Genomic DNA, 18,357 nt, shown 5'->3' with positions numbered 1-18,357 from the left:
TCTGACGAATGCAAAAGATCTGATCTGTTACGGCGAAACCGACACTGATGATCCCCAATAATTTCATCTATATATGGACTTAAATAATAATAAAAAAAAAGGCTAACAGAAATCATCCCCCTCCACAGCTACCAACACCCTGTGAATTTCGCTGTGGGACTGAACAGGACTGATTCTCCTGTAAGGGAACAGCTTTACCAACAGTACTGTCTGATGACAGTAGTGTGGCAACCTCATACAAGTAGCGGTTCTCCACAACACACAAAACACAGACGTGGCGGTACAGGGGACTGTTGACTCGATGAAGACAGGAAGTTTTCCTACTATGGGCTGGGATACACAGAGCGAAACCTGGAACAGAATCCGGCCCAACACGGAACCAAATCAGCCAGAAGCAACACCGTTATCAATTCCCCTTAACGGAATCCGCTAGTTCCGCGCTAAGATCGGGCTAATTTGCTTGCCGGTAGCGCTCTGCTCTTGCATTCGGTTCAGATGTCGACCGGGACACTAGATATTGTGAGGTTTTTCGTTGTCTTTCTCTGTCCCTCCGGACAAATATTGGGGTAGCATCTCGATTGGGTCATCAATGTTTCCTTCTAAATCCTTTACAATTCATCATCCTATAACTGGACGTTATAAAGTCTACATACAGAGAGCGTAGTAAAATAAGCAAGAGAGAAACTGAAAGATAACCTCAATCATTTAAACCCAGGTACTATTCTAAAAATATTTCATGTAGTTCTGTTATTTGAGGTACTTTCGGCGGAGAATATTAAGATGAAAATCTTCTTTGATGTGACGCCCTTGTAGTTTGGTAGATTGGTACCAAGTTACATAGTGTTAAACCTGTACCTATATTTACCTATCCTATACATATGTTTTTAATAATTTATAATGCGGACGAAGGAACATATTCTGAAGCCAACAATAAACTGAATGTTCTATAATTATTGTTCTCAAAACTCTATTTAAAACTGACTTCGACCATGGAACATCTTTTAGCCCTTCATATGATATCCATTTCGTCTCAGGAGAACGACAGTTTCATCTAAGTGGAGCCATGTCAAGGTTAACATATAGAGTGTCAGACTTGAGCTTTGTTCCGAGTTATCTGTATCCGTGTTCGTGATTGGATCTGAGTGACGGATCACCTGCGTTCTGGCGAACCCGACACATTCACACAACACACGAGGGTCGGCAGGGTGAAGGAGTGCAGAACAGACATGACGATAAGAATGACATGAACTGACAATGCATCAATCATTGGCGGAGGGGAAACTTGTACAAGTTCAGACGTCAAAGAGTTTCTTTCTGTGTACTCGTCCATAACATAAATAAGTTCTGGTAATCATTCTTTGGATCAGCAACTTATTTACAGTTCGACGAGAGATACTGGGCTCCTTTTCGATGAAGGAGAGGTCGGCGCTCGGCAGGTGTCCTCATTACATAGTCTCGGCACGAACCGAACAGAAAACACCGCTTCCAATAATTCTTATATTGTTGAGTGACATGTTAAGCAGGCTGTTGCCTGCCGATAATCCGGGTATTGTTGATGCGGCAGCGTGTTATGTTCGCAGCGGAAACGTGTTTACCGGCCTTTGCGTAGGAATGAATATCTTCCAGGTCCGCTGTTCCTGCTTTCAGCCGTCATGTCGCAATATGACGACAGCTCAATTGGTATAGCGACAGGCTACGGGTTGGACGGCCTGGGGCTCGAGTTCATGTAGAGGCAGGGATATTTCTCTTCTACGCAGCGTCCAGACTGGGTCCGGGGTCCATCCGGTCTATGAAACGGGCACCAGGGCTTTGAATGTGGTGTTAGAAACTGCAGTGCGTATAACAGACAGATAATGTCATATGACACTATTCACACTAACAATGGACACCTTCTGTTGTTGAATGGCGTGTCCTTGTGAACATGGTAGTAAACCTTCGGGCTCCATAAAATTCTGAGAATTTTCTGAGTAACTGAGAAACTATTACCTACTCAATTTATGTACTCTGTGCAGTTAACTAGTTTTTTAACATACACCATTCTACCATAACAACGTTTTCAGTAAGCTCACATATGTTCTAATCCCCGGAGACCTAGCCTAACATACGCCCGAAGTGATCAATTGCCTGCAGTTTATAACAGCACAAACCTTTGAAAAATATTCATCACTGATTGTTATTTGAGTTGCCTATATATCAGGCGCACAGTCTCATTCCTTACCTAACTTGGTTGAAGTAATGGACTAATAATTTGGTATGAAACCAGAGAAGGGAAATAAAAAAAAAAGGAACAAAAGCAAAGGAAACGCAAGATGGGGTAAAAAAAATAGCGGGAGGCTAAACGTCAGGTTCAATGAGAACTGAATAGAAATAGGAAGGGGAGTGAAGGATGCGTGGAGGGACGAAAGCAGGATTTGTTAGCGATGCGTTAAATATATAGTGTACGGGTTGAGATCCTAATAAATCTTGCAATTTTAGTGGCGCCTAATTAGGAACAGGGGTGTTGTAATTAAAGTGAAGTAATTTGTTGTACCAAGCTTTGTACCAGCTTTGAAATGGTGGGAACTGATCCATACAAATTTAATACTAACGAGATCATTTTTAACTGCAATGTTGCATTCAACAGTTGATAAATTCTGTTCGTTATTACGTACGCCTAGAGTTTAATTTATTTCCGAAATGTAGCTTATATTATCGCCGGTCACAGTAGCCGCGCGGTCTAAGGCATGCACTGTCTTCGCTCGCTCGGAAGCCGGGATCGTGGGTTCGGATCTGTTTCCTGTGAGGTACGAACTGAATTCTTATATATTATTCTTATACACTGCCGGTCACGGTAGCCGAGCGGTCTAAGGCATGCACTGTCTTCGCTCGCTTGGAAACCGGGATCGTGGGTTCGGATCTGTTTCCTGTGAGGTACGAACTGAATTCTTATATATTATTCTTATGCACTGCCGGTCACAGTAGCCGCGCGGTCTAAGGCATGCACTGTCTTCGACTGCTCAAACACTCCGATCGTAGGTTCGAATCCATGGATGTCTGTGTGTTTTTATTCTGTGTTTGTCCGGGCAGCGGCCTTCCAACGGCCTCATCCCCCGTACAAGGAGACATACCGACTGTGTAAAACGTTCGAGAAACTCCAAAAGCGGCCAAGGTCCAACAAAGGGCTGTAGAGCCATAGATAGATAGACAGATTAAATTACGTAATGTAACATGTACAGAACCCTCTTATGCTAGTCCTAAGAGTGTTATTGGTGAAGAGTTATTATTTTTAGTCTTTATACAGAATGTGAGCCGGGATAGCTCAGTTGGTAGACTACGGGCTCGACGACCGCGGTTCGATTCCCAGACCGATTCTACGGCCTCCTATTTCTGGTCGTGAAGCTGCGAGGGCACAAGGCTGAACACTCACCTCCATCTAGTGCCGAGGTTAAGAATGGTGGAGCTATAACCCTACTCCCCCATATGTCTTGATGGCATAGTGTTTAATTATTTAATAAAGTACAGAGGGAAAGTTTGTTACGTCCAATTGTTCTCAGAACTTTGTTATCAAACGCACAAACTCTGTGAAGATTATTGTCTTCCACGTATGTGACGTCATGTAGTCAAGGATTCGTGAGAAATTCTCCTTGAAAAAGGTACCAGTATATGGAGGCGTAACGTTCCTCCAGAACACTAATAAAGATGTTTCGATCTTCACGATGGGACATCCCAGAAAAAAGGGGACCATTACCTCAAATTTGGCATCTTCAATCCTTGTTTCTCAGAAATGAAAAGTTAATTTTCTTTAATCAGAAAATCAGTGAGATTTATTACAGTAACTTTATCAGAAGTTTTAGACCGCTTCTGTTGTCTATTGGCCAGAGTTCCTGGCTACGGATCTAGAGGTTCGGGTTCGATTCCTGGCGCTACCAGATTTTTTGAGAAGTAGTGGGTCTACAACGAGGTCCACTCAGCCTCGTGAGGATAATTGAGGAGCTATTTCAAGGAAACAGCGGCTCCTGTCTAGAAACCCGAAATTAACGGCCGTTGCGCTGACCACGAGACACACTCTATCCGCTAAAGCTGGCACTAACTTCGCCGACAAGCGGCGGTCGCTCGGTCAATATAGTTCGCTTGCGGACTCAAGCCACGGAGTTATATGGAAGTTGTTGGAAGATATCATCATCATCAGTAATCTGTCAGACGACAGATCCACAGTGTCCTCCAAAACAATTCCTCCACTTAATGCGATCTAGAGCTTTCTCCTTCAAATGTTAGTATCCTCTTCCGTCCCCAAGGTCATCCAGCATCTTCTTACGTCGTCTTCCTCGTCTTCTTGTCACTTCTATCCGCCCCTCTATCTTGCCTTCAATAACTTCTTTTAGAAGGCAGTTTCTGCGTAAAACATGACCAATCCAAATAGCCTTCCATTTTCTTATTTCGTGTAGGATATTCCTCTGCTCACTGACTCTAATTAACACTTCTTCATTTCTCACATAATCGGTCCAACTGATCTTCTCCATCCTTTTCCAACATCACATTTCGAAACTTTCCAGATGTTTCTGATCTACTGCCCTAAGTGTCCAAGTTTCAGCCCCATACAGAGCTATGCTCCAAATGTAGCATGCGTTGAAATTTATAGCACTCCAAATTTAGTTTTAAACGAGACGTGACAGAGAGGAGAATAATGGCAGCCTCCTCGTGAGAAGGACAAGAAAAATATAATTGAGGATTATTAGTGAAAACGAAAGTACCATATATATATACGTATATTGAGCCTGACAACTGCCTCGGGAGTTTCTCTCTTCTTCCCCTATTTTTTTTTTACTTCAGCCAATACGATAAAGTCAAGAAGTAACGAATTGTACCATGGGGGAGTATACATCACAAACTGACAAATCTTACATAGAATTGATGGTAACTAATATCAGAATGAAAACCAAGCTCTGCTGGCACCGATAATGCTAATTCAATTGACAGTCATGAATGATACGTTGTGCCATTGGCTGATCTTACATTTCACGTCTGCTTTCTAAGGGGGAGAGAGGTTCGGTAAAAATATGGGGGAACACTGATGGATTCGGAGACGCATTATATTTAGATAATACATTCTGAGAAGGATGCACTGCAGCTCGGGCTGTTAGCCCCTGGTGACTTCACATCGCATTCATGAGGGACAAACTGGCACTGGGACAGGTTTCTCTCTCCGAGTTTGTTTCATTTCCCCCCTGCCAATTATCATTCAATCATGATCGCCTCCTGATGTGTGGGATATCCCTGATCAGGCAGCGCATTATCATATCCTCGGTCTCTAATTTGGAGACTTTGTCTCTGACTCGGGATTCTGATGGTTCCAGAGAAAGGAATTTTATATATACTGAGACTTGTGTTTATGTGTCTCATCTACATCAAGAACTCTGATATAATGGGCATCAAGTTACAAAGATAAAAAGAAAGGTAAAGTTGTCCCTGGCCGGTCACGGTAGCCGAGCGGTCTAAGGCATGTACTGTCTTCGCTCGCTTGGAAACCGGGATCGTGGGTTCGGATCCCACTCAGGGCATGGATGTTTGTGTGCGTTTTTCTGTGTTTATGTACAGGTAGAGGCCTTGCGACGAGCTGATCACCCGCCCAAGGAGTCTTACCGTATGTCTAAGATCTAGAAAAACCGAAGTGAACAGAGAAGTTCATGGAAGCAGGCCTAGGCCCAATGGGGCTGTAGTGCCAAGGAGAAAAAAGTTGTCCCTGTTCTTAATTAATTAATTAATTAATTAAGCACTATGCCATGAAGAAATAAGGGGGAGTGGAGGTATAACTCCACCTCTCTTGATCTCGGCACTGGATGGAGATGAGTGGTCAGTTTCAGGTCTTCTGCCGCTTTACCCCCACGAAGAGAGCCGCGGTACCCACTGGATAGGGGACTGGGGGGGGCGGGGGAGTCGGTCTCGATGCTGTGCAGAAGAGAAAAATCTTGCACTGCGAGGAATCGAACCCGGGTCGTCCAGTCCGTAACCCACCGCTATACCGACTTAGCTATCCAAACCCCTGGTGTCAAGTTACACTTATGGCAAAATTATTATTTAGGAAAAACGATGAATTCTCATTGTGGAGGCCCAGGTTCAACCCTAGAATAGTCCATGCGATATATCTGGCGGAGCACGTGTTTTGTCGGAGCAGTTCGGGTTTCCCCTCTCAATTATCATTCAGTCATTGCTGAATACTCACCTATCATCAGGGACTGGTATAATCGGCCCTCTTAAACCTGCAGTGCAGTCTCAGTCCAGTCCAATAGTAACCTTTTGCTAGAAGGCTTATAGTAATAATGATAAATATTATGATTATAAAACTGACTGCGAAATTTCAGGCTTGGTGAACTAAGGAAAACTTGAGGGAAATAAATCAGGCTGGACTTCTGTTGGTTCCAATTCTAAACATCCAAATAGAAAATTCGATTGGACCAAAAAATTTTAAAATGAAAATAAATAAATAAAAAATGAACGGAAGATAGAAATGACAAAAAAATATTTAATAGAAAATTTTTTCTCTCTCTCTTTATGTCCTTGTACAAAAGATAAAAAATATATTCAACCCTGGAGCAATTCAGAATGCGTTTCAAGGGAGGAAATAAATGTGTATGCTCCCAATTCGTTTCCCTCAATCATATTTCGCTCTTTTTTGTAATTCTTCTCCTCTGAAGAAAGAAAAGAATATGATAAAAAACGAGGGTAGAAGGAAACACGGCTGAACAAAGGATTGGAGATCAACCGTGGCATTCATCAGACATCGCCTGAAATCATATTCACAGTTGGATCACGTTAGCCTTGTGGAGCTTTGCTTGCCACATCTGAGGGTGCTCTATAGGCCTCCTTGGGCCGCAGAAATTTGCATAGCTGTGTATAGAAAAGAAACTCTCAAGAATATGGTAAGAATTTCCCACAGATGTGTTCTCGTCTGCTGCTGGAGAAAGTGGCACTATGGATATTCGAAAGATTTCTGCATTCTAAACAAATAAGTTTCAGCGAACAACTTATCAGATATGAGATCTGACGTTCTCACGGCGATAAAAACATGAGTAATGTCTCCTGGAATGTGACATCTTGTAATACTGTACAAGTTTCAGAGGAATGTAGTGCCTCCTTCTTCAGGGTCAAAGAATAAAAAAACTAAGCGTGAGGTTCTCACAGTAGTGACTATTATCTTTAGTCTTCGAAACAAAACTATCCAGCCAATATTAGGTAATTAAAAATTTTAAATACGAGTAGTTGCTTGCCGTAAAATAGGAGAGCGATTTTCCCAGTTGTATTAGTAAGGTACGCACGTTCTAAGGTATGAACAGTCTTCGTCCGCTCGAACACTTTGATCGTGGGTTCGAATCCCATTCGAGGCATGGATGTCTGTATGTGTTGTTCTGTGTAAGTAATGGCCTTGCGACGGGCTGATCCCCCCGTCCAAAGAGTCCTACCTACTGTGTATAGATTAAGAAACTGAAAAAGCTGCCAAGGTCCACAATGGCTGTAGAGCCATACATAAATTAGTAAATTACTGTCAGAATTTATATGTGACTATAGACGGATTATGGACTGGTGAATGGATTTATTGACTCGGACCTACAAACGCAGCGTCATCGCTCATTTCCACAATTTACAAATCACTACACTCTAAGTTTTCTCCAGCCTGCAGTGTCTTTACTAGTCGTTGCTTGGTAACGGCTCTTAACAATGGGAATTCTTTAGCTTCTTTGCTCACTTCGTTATTGTCCGGCGAATATCCCGCAACTGAACCGTCAGCTTATTTATAGCGCCATCTCTTCTCAGCCTCCCTCGCAGAACTCAACCCACTCATTACTCCAACTGTCCTAGTTATAACTTCTCGGCACGGACCATATAGAAAACACCGTTCTTCTATTGTTGGGTGCGTATTCTTTGCCGCAGAAACGTGTTTGCCGAGCTCTTGCCCCAAAACAGCCGTTGTTTATTCGCCTAACTCGCAGCCATTGCATAGCAACGGCTGTACGCGCTACGTGATATATATAAAAGTAATTAATGCGTATAAATTAGGCTATGGAGCGGTAGAAGTCCGCGTGCCAGGCTTGCACAACCGATAAAATAAGCTGAGTTGAAGCGGCTTCATAATAAGTTTATACGGGCGTCTCATATCATGACATGTTTTATGAAATTTGATCTTCAGACGGTAATCTCATTACAGAAAAGTTGTGGAAGATGTCTGAGCAGTACAAGGTCCTTACTAGAAGGAAGCATTACAGTGTATGGCTAGTTATTAGCAATCTCTGTCCCACTGTCGGCACGCCTCAAACGTAAAGCTCTCAAAGAGCAATGCTGATTAAATATTCATCAGAAAATAGTGAAACTATAAGCTGTAAAGATCCGGAGAATTGTATAATAATATAATAATGAGCCTTATGAATGTATGAAATACGAGGAAATTGACGAGCTGAGGGACCATCAGCTTCTCAAGAAGAATTGTGTTCCATGTTACGTGCCTAATATTACGTATGAGAATTGCATCTTATATTGGATTTGTTTTCACTGCGGTGACTATGAAAAATGTGGCGTCATGTAATCTGGTAGAACATCGGCGATTTTTTTCGGAGGAACTTACTACTTCTATCTTCAAGGTTAAAGAGTAACACATGTATCCAGCAAGAAAACTTTTCTGCTTGTTTGGTTTACTCTACGAACCTGAAGATGTAGGCAGTACGTTCTTCCGAAACGTCGTAAAGTTCCACAAGACTGCACGGGATCTCATCCTAGACTTCATAAAACGCTACCTAATATGTCTTATCCATTCTATAGACACGCAACAGTAAGGAAGACTAAAAATGGAACCGAGGCTTTCATCTTTGCGAGAATGGATACATATTGGAAAATAAAGCAGACGGGGGAAAATTTTGCGTATGAATCAAATCGAGTCAGCGGCAGAGGAAACCCCTCGAGGGCGCATATTCTTTGGCCCGCTACACCAAAAGTTCTTCCACATCATCCATTCGGATGAATTCCTACATTTCAATCTGAGACGGTCTGTCAGCCGTGGGCTTTACGAGTATTTCTACTCGCTCCTCAAGCTTAATATTTCAGCAGTCGAAATGGGAAAGCGTGTCCGAGACAAATGTCTCAAACCTCCACCTGGCCTGCCTATCAGACTACGAACTGTATGCAGCGTTTTTATGAAAGGGGCTATCATTAGGCCGTGGGCTTGACGAGCGAGGAACCAGGGCTTGATTGCCGGCAGAGGTAGATATTTCTCCCTTCTCCACAGCGTCCAGACCAGCTCAGGGGCCTACCTAGCCTCCTGCTCAATAGGCAGCGGGGGTTAAAGCGGCCGGGGCGTGAAGATGACCTCCCACCACCATCTATTAACGAAGTTAATGTGTTGAGCTATACATTTACTCCTTCATACATTTTCATAGCGTGCTAATTAATTAACCATAGGAACAAATTTCTTTCTAATTTGTGCGAAGTGCATAAACTGAGCTCATAATGGGGATGTTGTGATTTTTCGCCCGCAGAGTTTCATATCCGAAACTGGACGGGTGTTTGGCACGGGGCATCTCAGACTGCGTTAGAAGTTGTCGGGAGATTTCGGTTGGGAGGATTTGGGGTTTTAACGGCAGTGAAGGTTTTAGACTGTGGTCGTCTGAACTTTGACACCGTGAACTCTTGCAAACACGTGCATAAATTCTGAAGAGCCTGCTGCATCCAATTAGAGAGGGCAGGAGATGGAGGTAGAAAGTTTCTCCGAAAAGGTCGGTAATTACCCACCAGACTACACGGTGTCACATCCAAAAATACCATAATCTAAATTAATTTGTCAGTCACAATCGCTGCTTCAAATGAAGCTCAAACACAAGCGATTTTATCAAAAAACAACTCATTAAAAAGAGGACTGTAAAATTTGAAGTTGTCCCTGTGTATAATTAATTAAGCACCAAGCCATTAAGGCGTATGGGAGAGTGGAAGTAGAGCTCCACCATTCGTAACCTCGAAACTACATGGTGAGTGACTAGATTCACTCTCCGGCCGCTTTACCCTGGGGAAAGAAGCCATGCTACGAATTAGAAAAGGGGCTAGGTTAGCCCCTTAGTCGGTCTGGGAACTAAGGAGACAATAAAAATCACTTGACCTTACCAGGAATCGATATCCGGCTCTCCTGCCCGTCGATATAACGACTGAGCTATTCCGGCTGCATCAGACATAACAAAGCCACACAACTTTTATCAGCTCTATTGGATTTACGACGAACTGCAAACACACAGGAGGCAGGCGGGTACCATGCATACAAGTTACACACGTTTTTAATGTCACCCCAAGGGTCCGCTTGCTCGGTTCTTCTCGTTCTATGCTACGGAAAACCGAAACTGATTTGTTCGTGACTTGGAGAGAAACGGCGTGTTCTAGCAACAAGCCGGGATTTGTGTAGACGTTGCGAGACAGATCCAATTCGTTCCCTTCATGAATACAAGTAGCCGACAGCCACAAGGGATACCGGGCAATGGATAACAATTTGTCAACATTGGGCACTGTGACGTATTGGAAGGGCTAGGCTGACATGTATGGGTTCTTTTCCTGATCCGCTCTCCCCCCCAGGCCTATATTTACTTACGGCTCTTTGATTATTTAACGACACAGTAACAGCTGAACAAGACCTGCATTATAATGACCGTCTTAACCCATGTTCTGTTTTGTATAATTCAGTACGCTTATATTTACACAATGTGTATAGAGCAACCGCCTCTCTGTTCTAGTGGTAAGAGTTCCTGGCTACAGATCCAAAGGTCCCGGGTTCGATTCCTAGCGCTGCCAGATTTTCTGAGAAGTAGTGGGTCTGGAAAGGGTTCCACTTAGCCTCGTGAGGATAACTGAGGAGCTATTTCAAGGAAATACTTACCCACCTACCATCGGTACCGACATTATGGCGAACGAGCGACGTTACCACTAGTTTCGAAAGGGGCCTAGACAATCAGAGTTCCCCCAAAGTTGTCTCCACCTTGTCGTGGTGGTGGGGCTTGCGTGACTCTGTGACCTGGAGAGCTATGCTGGCGGTAGTTTAACTACCGGTAGGGTCACCCATGCCGGAAAGGTCAAAAGGTTGAGTCCAGACTAAGAGAGATACCCTGGTCCTCCAGGTTTGGGGTTAGGCACGAGGCTAACAACCTCAGACTGTAAATAGAATTTTGTTCAGAAACCTAACAACCAGCCTGGTTGGATCAATTCCTATGGCAGCACGCATTTGTTGTGGAGACTGGTTGTAGAGGAGGCCAATTCTCACCCAGGGCTGTAGTGCCGAGTGGTAGGTAGGTAATCACAGTAACCAATGATAGCCACAGAGACCAAAGCTGTATTTAATACTGCTAACTGTATGGAAAAACAAATGACGCGCCGGTTCAAAGACTCCCTCGCCTGGGGGAAGCAAAACTCACCCCGTGCCATGCTAAATGACTCAGTCTCCATTAGAACGATGTGCATAACATGTGAGAGATCATACAGTGACTGTATGTCGTCCATGTATGTTCTGTCTATATGTGTGGTTATTTACCGATGCTATGAGTAACGGACTAAATAGCGTCAAGTGGTTCGGGCGGGGTTCGAGCCCAGGTCAGGTCATGTGTGATTCGTTGTAGACAAAGTAGCACTGGGGCAGGTTCTCTCAGAGTACTTCGGTTTCCCCTGCCAATTCTCATTTTACGGAATGCTCCACATTCATCAGCATCTATCATCCGGGGCTGGTACAATTAGTGGCAGACGTACCAAGTGGATCTAATATTTTAAAGTACGATACAATCTCTGTACTTGTCTCGAGGAACTGAGAGAAGTCACCACTCTCAAGCCGACAGTTGAACCCGGGATCTCCCGAATATGAAGCAGGAGTCATACTCATTCGACCGCGATGATTGTTGTTTTTATTCATAGAGAAAGTTCAGTAAATTATATAGCCTTACAGGCTGTGCACTTGGTTACAACTTGTTACCTGAAGACGCAGAGCGGTCAGCATCTCGGACGCTCTGACTCGAAGACGCCTGAGACACGCCGCTTGACTCTGTACTCGTCTGCGGCTGCTGTTGTACGACAGGCTGACCTCGCAGGCGTCTTCTAAGTTTCGGCATGTCAAACGGCAGGTCGTGGAGGTCTACAGAAGTGGCGCTGCCAGACGTACAGGTGTCTTGTTGCAAGAGGCGACGGCGCCGCAGTTTGGGCATGTCGAAAGGCAGATCCGAGAAATCAGCTGTTTGTAGCTCGTTATCAGGTACTCCGCCGTTGTCCACGTTACTTGTCTGCTTTGCGAAAGAGAAAGCAGTCAAGTTATAGACCTTGTTACATTTGGTACCACCCCGGGATTCTATGGAGATGCCGCTGTCAGAACCCTGGATTTCGGCCTCTCCTGACGATGATGACTGCTGTTGTTGCTGGAGGGTGAGGTTGATGAGGTTTTTGTTTTGTGGGATACGTCGTTTGAGCTTTATGCCCGCTGGCTCTCCCCACGGCTGAGAATCCGTCGTTGGACCCTTTGTCGTGGACATGGGAGACGTGATCTGGTCCGTGTCCTCAGGAGAAGCTTTCTGCGAGTTATTGTTGCGGTTGTTGTCCGACGTTTCCGATACAGGTTCCTGTGAAGACTTGTCCGATATTGGCGATAGGATATGGAGTTTGTTACTCTGGTGGACAAAGAAACGCCCTCCGGACACGACTCCCAGGGGTGTACCGGCCCCGGAACACTGATGGTGATGGTGGTGATGGTGATGATAGTAGTGGTGATGGTGATGGGGGTTACCGGAAGGTTGTCCAGAACTGTTACCCCCTCCACCACTACTGCTCGCTGAATCGGAACTGTGGGAACTGAGAGAAGTACTCCGATGACTTTCGGAACTAGTTGTGCTGCGGTTTCCTTCGCTTGTACTGCTGCGGATTGACTCCAGACTCCCTCCACTGCTACTTGTAGCCATGCTCTCTGTGCTGGAGTACTTGGGTCGCACGCCGGAACGTCTGTTTCCTGGTGCCGGCCTTCCTTTGAATTCCAATATGGGACCTGATTCTTGACTAACTAACCCACGCTGCCTGCCACTAAAGTCCAGTATAGTTCCTTCGTCTTTCTCAGACCTACCCGGCCTGCCTTTGAATTCTAAAATGGGTTGTTCCCCTTTTTCCGCTTCACTTGGTCTACCCTTGAATTCAAGAATTGTCCCTCCTTCAACAAACATGCTCTGAGGACGTCCCTTAAACTCAGGTACGTTTTCTTCCTGATGTACCATACTTCTAGGTCGACCCTTGAACTCCATAATGCTCCCTTTGCGATTGTCAGGTAGCTCCCGAGCGCGCAATGACTTCACTGGTAGGCGCACATCTTTGAGCCGCGGGTGGGCAGGGCTGGTTGAAGGCAAGTTGGGCGCACTGCGAATGCTGTTCATGGCAAGAACGTCTTTGTTGCTGCCATGAAACTTGGCTGGCAAAGGGGCCGTGGATGGTGGCGATGGAGAATAGCCTCTGAGGAGGGAAGGCGAGGGTTCGGGCTTCACTTCCTCGGCATCTCCTATCTCCAGACCTTCCAAGTCCTGAGATAACGTTGTGGTACTACTAGCGGTATCTGACTGCAGCAAACGACTAGGGATCGCTTTGGGACGGTCCTTCACAAATTTTCCGCGCACAAGCGTCACTTTTCGTCTCTCTTTGGGAGTGTAGATCCCCACACTGATCGTAGGGTCTTTAGATGACGTGGCACGCACTGGCCTCGCTAAGCTGTTGCCAGTGTTTGTCGACGAGGAAACTTTGCTACCTCCAAACATCTGAAGAACCGGATGATTTGTGACACGATCTACATCATCCAGGTCGTCATCCGATCGATTTACTTTACAATCGAAAGCAGTCTCATATAAATGGCGTTGACGTCCACTCATATCGCAACCGTATTCGTCCTCCCCTTCCTCTGGGACGTCGTAATCGACAGGAGGCTCCTCTACAGGCGCTCTTCCTCCATTGTGCTGCTGCTGTTGCCAGTAATGATGGTGATATTGGTGCCGATGGATGTGACGGCTCCTGGGATCGTAGTCTCCTAAGTCGTCCACGTCATCATCTTCGTCAAGGCACTGACCAGCTCCAGCGCAGGCGCAGACTGACGGCAGGTCGTGCTGACCCCTCAGTTGCCGGTGGGGAGGCATGAGGATTGCGTCCCACTCCAGTAGACATGCAGCCAACAAAGACCCGGCGCTACCGGCCGCATGATGACTGCCGCTGTACGGACTGACCTCGGACAGGATTAGGGACGACACGGACGCGCTCCCATCGCCATCCAGAGAGTTCCTGTTCGGGAGCACGGCAGTCGCGGGCGTGTCTAGGCTGGCGCTCTTCCTGGGCTGATTCTGCTGCTGCTGGCGCGTGGAGTAGTGGCGGTGAGGAACTTGTGGCTCGTAGTCCTCACGGAAGAGATCACCGTAGTAGTAAGGAGACGGGTTCCTCCGCGTCGTAAGAGGGGCGGCTGCCGTCAGATGCAGTGTCAGCTGATATTCGTCAGCCTCTCCTTCCCGATCCTGTTCTAATTCGTTAACAATTTCTCTCTGTTCTTCGGGATCACCGACACGGATTACTGTGACGCAATTTTCAGTTACTTCGATACCAGGAGCTGTGGGGTTGTCCTCAGGCAGTCCGACATCTTCGTACACTCCATCATCTTCATCTTCTGGAGTTTTGCCTTCAGAAGATCCATCTGCAACAGGCAAAGAAATTGGTGTAAGGAGCACATACGTAATAACAACAATAACATGAATAATAATTCAATTAAATTATTTATTCATAAAATGAGCACAAATAAACGAAAGAAATGGAACACATAATAAGGCAATGTATATCATCTGAACAACATACATTATTATCCCATTAACACAAATCAAAGTTATCACTGAGACGCCAAAAACGTAAAATATATACATTTACAGCGAATAAAATTAATAACAATAGAAATAGGAAGTGTAGACGTAAATTTCATTATATCTCTATATCTGTATATCTATGCATCCACTTCCCGATACGTCTTCATGGCGTAGTGCTTAATTAGTTAAGCACAGGGACAACTTTACCTTACCTTACCCAGAACTTATAATAAATGCATTTTATGAGCGAAATGCTGAGTTGCCGAGTGTTAAAACAGACGGCGAGGCCAGTAATTAACATTTCCTTTTTACGGGTTAAGTAAGTGCGACAATATACAGCATCAGGCAGGAACATTAAATGCAGAGTACCCCAGTGTTTCATGTTAGCTTTATGTTACGCTTAGTTTCGTATCATGACCCTGAGACTAATGTTTGCCTTTCATGTCCTCTGACACTATAACCTCAAGGCCAAACACAGCGTTTTCCGAGGACGTCGACGTCATTCGCTCATATTCCGGAGTTCCCAAGCAGTGGTCCTTTTCAAGTAAATTAAATTTGTCCCTCTGCTAAATCAAGCACAATGCCTAGACGGCGTATGGGGGATTAGAGATATGGCTCCATGTATTTATTTATAACCTGAGCACCACATGGAGATGAGTGGTTAGATTCACGCCCCAGTCGCTTTATCCCTGGGGAAAGAGCCCTGGGCAAAAAGAGACTGGTCATAGTCTAGACGCGGTGGAGAAAAATCCCTTGCCTCAACCGAGAATCGACGTCCAGGCCGAAGTCCAGACGCTATACCAACTGAGCCATCCGGTTTCCACAGATAGGACCTATGGCCTATTATTTTTAACTTAGACTGATATTAATGCATACGAAATGAACCGACGATTAGCGCTGTCGGAATGTAAAACAAGGAAACAGACTGCTGTACGGGAGCTCCATAATATGTAGCCGTAGTGGATTATTATTAGAATAATCAAACCAAAGATAAGCTGAAACGCGTAACAGAGATGTGAAATACACATACGATTTTCGTCGAAAAACCTGAAGGGATGAGGTCACCTAGAAAACCAAGATATAGATGGGAGGACAATATAAAATTGATCTCAAGGAGCCGGGATAACTCTGTCGGTATAGAGATGGGCTATAGGCTGGACGGCCCGTGTTCGATTCCCGGCAGTATAAGATTTTTCTCTACTCCACATCGTCCAGACTGACTCTGGAGCCCACCAACCCTCCTATCCAATTGGTATTGGGGATCTTTCTCCAGAATTAAAGTGACAGCGCCAGGATTCGAACCCGCGAGCCCCAGAACACAAGGAAGATGCTCTGGAACAGATGTGTGCTGCAGAACCAGGAATTCAGTTCCCAGCACGAAACAACGCGTATCAACCGACTCTGCGACCCAGCCCAGCTCATATTAAAAGATATAACCGCTTCCGTGAGGTTCAACTGGCCGAAGCGTGAAGCTAATTACACATCGTATAGTGCTCAGATTTAGAACAATCGAGAGATATTCCTCCAGATCATCTTTACGCCTTATTAGCAGGACTGAGTAGCTGCAAAGTGAAGGTGACCATTGGCCCCCGCCAAATGCCTTCATCTGTAATGTTTTTAGATTTGCTTCACATTTCCTACACCCGTTCATGCTGTGGCAGTTAGACACTAGGGGAATTTTGCATTCGCTATTGTGGTAGGCCTACATACGCCAACAGGTGTGTAAACTGCAACCGACAGTCTGGGGCAGATGTCACCACTGAAGACATGCTATGTGGCAGGCCGCCGCTGTCACACTGCATTGCTACTGGGCCGGTTAACTGATCATGAAGCACTGATAATTAATTAAATATTTCTACAGGGCTTCAGGGGGGATGTCAGGCGTTACAGACCGAATCTCGGGGTTGAACAGGTAAAGCTTAGGTTCGAATTACGTTGATCACGATTAAAATCTTGGTCCGCACTGTCCTGAATGAGATTTTCCGTTGTCCTCTTCAATGTCTCCACGTAAATGCCGCGACAGTACGTCAAGATAGGCCACGATCGCTTCCTTCCACATCCTTTCCAATTCATTACCCAGTGATCATCATAAAATTCGACGCTATATAATCTGAGCTATTGAAATCACTGCCGGTCACGGTGGCCGAGCGGTCTAAGGCATGCGTTGTCTTCGCTCGCTCTGAAGCCGGGATCGTGGGTTCCGATCTGTTTCCTGTGAGGTACGAACTGAATTTTTATATATTATTCTTATACACTACCAGTCACGGTAGCCGAGCGGTCTAAGGCATGTACTGTGTTCGCTAGCTCGGAAACCGAGATCGTGGGTTCCAACCCCACACATGGCATGGATGTTTGGTATGTGAATGTGTTTATTCTGTGTTTGTGTTGTCCTGTGTTTAGGTAGCGGCCTTGCGACGAGCTGATAACTCGTCCAAAGAGTCCTGTCTGCCTGTAAAATTATCATTTTTGTTATTTCTTGCAAATTTACAATCTACTCCATAGTAACAATATGAGTAATAAGTAAATGGAAAAAAAACAAGAAACTGGGAAAAAATCAGAGGCCAGGGCCCAAGGGGGCTGTAGCGCCAGTTGAAAAAATGAAATCGCCCATAAATAAATGACAAATAAGTACAGATAATTCAGTCAATTTCCTAATTATGATGTAATTACCTACATCTCTACCTGATGATGACACGTCAACAATGTTTGAGGCACAGTTTAAGCTTATAGGGTACAACTGTTTCCATCCCTTATTATTGCAGCGTTTTAGGCCAAAATATTCTCTTCAGCAAGTACCAGCAATATATAGGCATTTTTTCCTTTGGCGCTACAATCTAAATTTGGGCTTTGGCCTACCTTCATGAAACTCTCCGTTTCACTTAGGTTTACTAGATCTTAGAGACATTCGGTAGGACTCCTTGGGTACGTGATCAGTTCGTTGCAAGGCCTCTACTTGTGCACAAACACAGGACTCCTTGGACGGGTGATCAGCAAACACAAACACACACAAACACTGAACTTCCATGCCCTGAGTAGGATTCAAATCGAAATCCCGGCTTACGAGCGGGCGAAGAGAGTGCATACCTTAGGTAGGCCGCACACTGGCATGAGGCAAGACATGTAACAGTCAAGATACGATGTCTGCGACATGACGCAAAGAAAGGAGCACAGTTGAAACGAATGAGATTATGAAAATCGCCGCACACCGGTCTGATTCATGATGCTGACGTCAGCTTCATGCTGACCAATCACGAATCAAGCAAGACTGCGTCTTTTGTCTCATGTGTTGATGCGTGTCTTGACGCAGTTGGTGTGCGACCGCCCTTAGACCACTCGGTTACCGTGACCGGCAATCTATAAACATTTTTTTATTTCCTTTGGCCCTACAGCCCTCATTTGGGCCTAGGCCTACCTCCATGAAACTCTCCGTTTCACTTCGGTTTACTAGATCTTACACATACGGTAGGACTCCTTGGGCGAGTGATCAGCTCGTCGCAAGGCCTCTACC

At 45.1% G+C, this 18,357-nt stretch overlaps 1 protein-coding gene across 1 annotated transcript in view; it reads right to left on the bottom strand.

Annotated features, from left to right (window-relative positions):
• Positions 1 to 18,357, bottom strand: part of LOC111871570 — a gene marked incomplete at its 5' end in the record, with an annotated part of 71,459 nt that overhangs the window by 6,070 nt on the left and 47,032 nt on the right. The window contains one exon of the mRNA XM_033754309.1: positions 11,960 to 14,686. Coding sequence (XP_033610200.1) covers positions 11,960 to 14,686 — 2,727 coding nt within the window. The remainder of the gene's footprint in view (positions 1 to 11,959; positions 14,687 to 18,357) is intronic.

This window comes from Cryptotermes secundus, unplaced genomic scaffold (genome assembly GCF_002891405.2).
Source record: "Cryptotermes secundus unplaced genomic scaffold, Csec_1.0 scaffold1720, whole genome shotgun sequence".
NCBI classification, from domain to species: Eukaryota; Metazoa; Arthropoda; class Insecta; order Blattodea; family Kalotermitidae; genus Cryptotermes; species Cryptotermes secundus.
Note: the sequence above shows the minus strand (reverse complement) of the source record. Positions and strands in the feature narration are given on the sequence as shown.